At 42.8% G+C, this 5,161-nt stretch overlaps 1 protein-coding gene across 1 annotated transcript in view; it reads left to right on the forward strand.

The window, feature by feature from the left end:
- Positions 1 to 517: 517 nt before the first annotated feature.
- Positions 518 to 5,161, forward strand: part of LOC119339008 — a 20,935-nt gene continuing 16,291 nt past the window's right edge. The window contains exons 1-14 of the mRNA XM_037611198.1: positions 518 to 747; positions 872 to 950; positions 1,135 to 1,212; positions 1,338 to 1,418; positions 1,717 to 1,793; positions 1,877 to 1,931; positions 2,019 to 2,067; positions 2,202 to 2,339; positions 2,433 to 2,514; positions 3,724 to 3,802; positions 3,911 to 3,954; positions 4,031 to 4,225; positions 4,716 to 4,791; positions 5,085 to 5,161. Coding sequence (XP_037467095.1) covers positions 625 to 747; positions 872 to 950; positions 1,135 to 1,212; positions 1,338 to 1,418; positions 1,717 to 1,793; positions 1,877 to 1,931; positions 2,019 to 2,067; positions 2,202 to 2,339; positions 2,433 to 2,514; positions 3,724 to 3,802; positions 3,911 to 3,954; positions 4,031 to 4,225; positions 4,716 to 4,791; positions 5,085 to 5,161 — 1,233 coding nt within the window. The 5' untranslated portion in view covers positions 518 to 624. The remainder of the gene's footprint in view (positions 748 to 871; positions 951 to 1,134; positions 1,213 to 1,337; positions 1,419 to 1,716; positions 1,794 to 1,876; positions 1,932 to 2,018; positions 2,068 to 2,201; positions 2,340 to 2,432; positions 2,515 to 3,723; positions 3,803 to 3,910; positions 3,955 to 4,030; positions 4,226 to 4,715; positions 4,792 to 5,084) is intronic.

A 5,161-nucleotide genomic window follows, 5' to 3' on the forward strand; every position in this document is an offset into this window, starting at 1 on the left:
ACGTTTCGGCCGGCGCACTGGGTGGAAACGTTTTCCTTTAACTTTTGTGCAAGGGAAATCCTTACACTTGGATGCACTGTTTATGAACTGTTCTATATCGAGATCAATCGACGACCTACTAAGCAAGTTGATCTTTATATATGGAAGTATAAAAAAATGCTTATCTTTAACAAAGCCAAAAGCAAGATCCTTACATTGCGCTGTGTCCCATTTGTCACGTGCACTTCATTTTTTTTTAAATCTCATGGGACATACACTCCTGTGCAAAGTTCAGTTCCACGATTGGCACGCTGTAGTACAGAATCGCATCATCATCTTTCCGCTCACAGGGCCCACACGCTCAGAACCCGTGAGCATCCTGTCTTTTCGCGCTAACAAAATGGCGTCCTCGTCCGAAATCCAAACGTGGTTCCGTCCTAGCCCACATGCGCCACGCAGGATTAGCACCGCGCATCGGGCCCGCGATCCAGTGACACGGAGCGGTTGGGTAAAAGTCCAGAGCAGTGGAGTCCTCGTGTGTCACTCTTCCTGACTTCCTCACTCCCCTGTCTGCTTCCGCTCTGCTCGCCTCTGCTTCGGGCTGGTCGTCGCCGTCGGCGAGCGGGATCACACGCCACTCGCGGGATGTCGCCGTCGTCCTCGGCGGCGAAGGTCGTCGCCTTCGTCGGCGCCGACGGGCTGAGCGCCGCGCTCGCCGCTTCTTTCACCCGCTCTGGCGCGATCGTCCGCTTCTACATCGACCCCAAGGTCGCCTTTGCTCGATCGCCCTTCCCTCGTTTCCCCGTTCCTTTCACCCCCGTTTTGGTTTTTTGCCTCCTCTCGGAGGTGTTTTCGCGGGGATGCTCTGTCCTGACGGTGCGTGTCCGTGCAGGCGGATGGATCCGCGGCGACGGCGCTCGCGGAGCAGGGCGGCGGCGTCCGATGCGCCAGCCCTGCCGAAGCCACGCGAGGTGAGCGTATATAACGGTCTCCTGCACTGGACTGGTTCCAGATATGGCCTTCTCATGGCGCGCGTGAATGGCATGCGTGCGTACGAGCCGTTTGTTGGAATGCCGAAGAGACCTGCTAAAGAATACTTCGTGCCGTGCGTGTGTTGCTTCTATCTGATCTATCAAAAACTCTTGGCGCCTGCAGATTCTGCGCTAGTCGTTGTGCTCAGTGACGCCGATGGTGTAGATGAGTTGTTCTTCGGAGCTCAGGGTATAGTGAAAGGTATGTACTACGTGCTTTCTGTGTTATTGTGTTGCCTGCCAGTCTGTCAATCTCATGCACCTGTTTCTATACAAGTTATATATACACTTGACATTTGATATGATGTTTGCTTGAGCATTTCATAGGATTGTGCAAAGAGGCCATTGTATTAATTCGATCGACGTTGGTGCCTAGTCATCTTGAGAAGTTGGGGCAGAAGCTTGCAGGTATAATGCTAATTTGTGCATATATTGTCTTAGCTGGGAACAGTAGCTGCTGTGCTTGGAATTTTATGTGCACTTTTAAGAATTAGAAAGCTGCACATTTAAAAATTGTAAGGCCCTCTTTGGATGACTGGAATTGAAGAACATAGGAATATGAATATACACATGATTGGAATTTCATGTACTACTATAGTTTCCTACAGGATTTTTTGTAGTGATGACCTTGGATGGTTCACAGGATGTTGGTGATGAATGACTGTACTAGTTAATCTGGATTTTTTTTTTTTTTTTTTTTTTGCAGATGAGAAGAAGGGTATCTTCCTTCTTGATGCTTACATTTTTAGTGGTTTATCTGATGAACTGAAGCAAAATATTGTCGTAAGTGATACACAGCTGAGAATCTGAACTGTGTGCTTGTATGCTTACGTTATTCTGTTATCACAATTTAACTTGAATGTCAGGTTGTTGCATCTGGGAGAAAGGATGTAGCAGAAAGAGCTGGGCAATTCTTCTCCGGTAGTTCCAAATTTGTGTACCTTACTAATATTTTCTTCCTGGTCCTCATCTTATGATGCTGAAATTTTAAGCTATCTGACATTCCAGGTCTTGACAAAACCATTTACTTAGTCGAAGGTGAATTTGGCTGCAGCAGGTTGCTTTCTTTCCTGAAAATAGCAAATATAAGCTAGTCGAGATATCGATTTTCACCCCTTCCATATATTTACCGTACTAACTAGTGTAACTATTATTGTCACAACTTGAACCGTATGCCATTTATTTTTACAGCAAAATTAGGTTGGTTAACGATTTGCTGGAGAGCATTCATTTTGTTGCTTCTACTGAAGCAATGTTTATTGGTGTTCGAGCTGGGATTCATCCATCAATTATCTACGACATAATATCAAATGCTGCAGGAAGCTCAAGGTTACAAGGATTATTGAATTCTTTGTGTTCTGTCTGAACTCGTGATACTTGTAGGTTTATATTTCAACTTATGATCATACAATTTATTGACAGGATTTTTGTGGAGGTGGTTCCGAAAATTTTGAGTGAAGATCCATTGCTTATTGATTTTCTGAAGTCACTAAAGAAACATGCTGTAAGTTCCTTTGCTTCTCCTTTGGGGTGTGGTATGGGATTCTTAGGATACTTTGCGCAATAAATGAACAGCGCAGATAATTAAGTATATCCTTTGTCTCCCTTTTATGAAAGAGGGGATTGCACAAACTAGAATGCTATTTCAAGTAAAAGATATAAATAAGTAGGTGACGTGCACATTTATTGCTACGAAGTTTGTATCGACAATGAATGAAGGCATCCTATGCGTATTGGAGCCATGACCGGTGGTTAGAGCAGGGTATCTGGGATGTGATATTGAAAAAGGAGGGCCCGGGACTAGCAATTGGAAGAGAGGAGATTTCTTGTTTGATCAAGGTATTCAATCCTCTTCCCGAAAATAGGGTAGGTACTGGACAGGAGATTAGATATACATGAGAATGTTGCCGCGGCAAAGGTGGCAGGGTGATGAAAAACCAGGGGCGCTTGCCGATCTGGGCGCCGGACCAGGAGCCCACTGTCATGGCATGGTGGCTGCAAGCGAACGCGCACACACCGACGACGCATCGCAAGGCCCTTAGGTCCATTGCCTTGCTTGTTCCATGGATGATCTGGAAACACAGGAACGCGTGCGTCTTTGACAATGTGACACCCTCGATCGATTTGCTAATAGATAAGATCAAAGACGAGGCCCGCTGCTGGGCTAGCGCGCCGGTGCCCAGGGGCTTAGGGTTGTTCTTCTGCCCACATCCTGGGATGTACACTGATCGGCCTATGCCATTGTAAAATTCACCTCCTAGGAGGCTTGTTCTATCTTTCTTTTCAATGAAATGAAACGCAAAGGTCCTTTGCGTTTTCTCGAAAAATGAAAAACCAGGGGAGGGGAAATGCCGAAATGGTGAGAAGTGATAAATAGTAGGAGTATCGCACTGTACTACTCCTTGATAGATAGCAATCAAGTTACTTAAGGAAGCTAGCTAATCCCGTGGACTTACTCTTTTAGCAGCATACTTGAGATATTTCAGTGAAATTATTGCACACTTTCTTTTAACTATAGTTTGCATTTCAGTTTTGTGTCCAGTTCCATGCTCTTAATCTTGTAAGTCAAATCCATTTTTGAGAGATGATTAAATGGTTAATTAGTAATGTGCCACTCTGATCTTACAAACTGTAAAGAATATTGCTACTGCATGGCTGATTGCCTGAATGCTTCTGTTTATTAAAACAAAGTTTTCGCTCTTAAACAATATAGAGCTACGTGATGGATACAGCTAAAGCAGCAACATTCCCTCTGCCACTTCTAGCTGTTGCCTATCAACAATTAATACATGGTATGATGTTAAAGCTTCTTTACTTCCAACACATCTTGAAATTCTCCTGATAGCCTGAACATGCTAGTACCTTCTTATTCATGCACATTTTTTTGTACTTATCTTCAGGTTCTTCAGCAGTAATTGGAGATGAATCCGCTTCACCGTTGAAGGTGTGGAATAACTGTCAGCTTTCTCAAGATGCTTCAATTTATCAAAATTATCTTAATCTAAATCATCATTTTGCAGGTTTGGGAACAACTATTTGGAGTAAACATCATAGATGCTGCCAGTCAACCAATCTATGATGCAAGCGAATTAGCTGACCAGCTTGTTATGGCCTCTAAAGCAGCAAAGAGGATCGGCTTTATTGGTCTTGGAGCTATGGGCTTTGGAATGGCATCTCATTTACTAAAATCAGGGTTCTCCGTAACTGCTTATGATGTAGGAACTCTTCTGCTCTTGTTCTTCCCAACTGCACAATTGACCGTTTGAATTGCTTCAGTTCAAAATATAAAGAATGAAAGGGTCTTAACTTGGTTTCTTCTGCATTAGTGCTTCTGTACATATGTTGCATTTCAAGTACCCTGAACAATTTTATGGATCATAGATTTGACATCTGTGGTTTTAAGCCTATAATTTTGCTAGATGGAATCGTGGATGGCTTAGATTAATCTTAAGGTATCAGAAAGGGCAGCAGTACTTCGAATAATGAACGAATAGATCACAAACTCTTCTCTTTTCAGTAGTCCATCGGGCGCTCTGAATTTACATAAATATACAGTTGAGGAAATAGGATACTGTTCACCCTTTTCAACTTACATATCTTTTGTTTGTAAACGATGTTATAGACCTACAGTGTTATGCATGTTCTTTTGTAAAAAAAAGTTCTTCGGATCCACATGCGAATAATTTAATACCCTTTACCCATTAGGTCTACAAGCCAACACTGGCCAGGTTTGCTGCTTTAGGTGGATTGACTAAAGATTCTCCTGAGGAAGTATCAAGAGGTATGTTACAATCTTCTAGTATAAAGTATAATTCTCGCTTCTTAAGTTTACATAAATTACGTATAACAGTATAAGCAGTACTATATGATTTTCTGACTGAATGAAATTAGTTCAGACCTCATTATTCTCTTGTATTTTTTTTTGTGCCATTCATCGAGTCAAAAGGTAAATGACATGTGGGCCCAGCCCCACATCATCATTACTTAACAGCAATATCATGGTAGTGGAAATACCATTTATGATATATCAACTGTGATACCATGTCTGAAGTATTAACCATAAATTGGTTTCAGATGTGGAAATCCTTATCATCATGGTTGCAAATGAAGTTCAAGCTGAAAGTGTCCTATATGGAAATGCTGGTGCTGTG

This window comes from Triticum dicoccoides, chromosome 7B, assembly GCF_002162155.2.
Source record: "Triticum dicoccoides isolate Atlit2015 ecotype Zavitan chromosome 7B, WEW_v2.0, whole genome shotgun sequence".
NCBI classification, from domain to species: Eukaryota; Viridiplantae; Streptophyta; class Magnoliopsida; order Poales; family Poaceae; genus Triticum; species Triticum dicoccoides.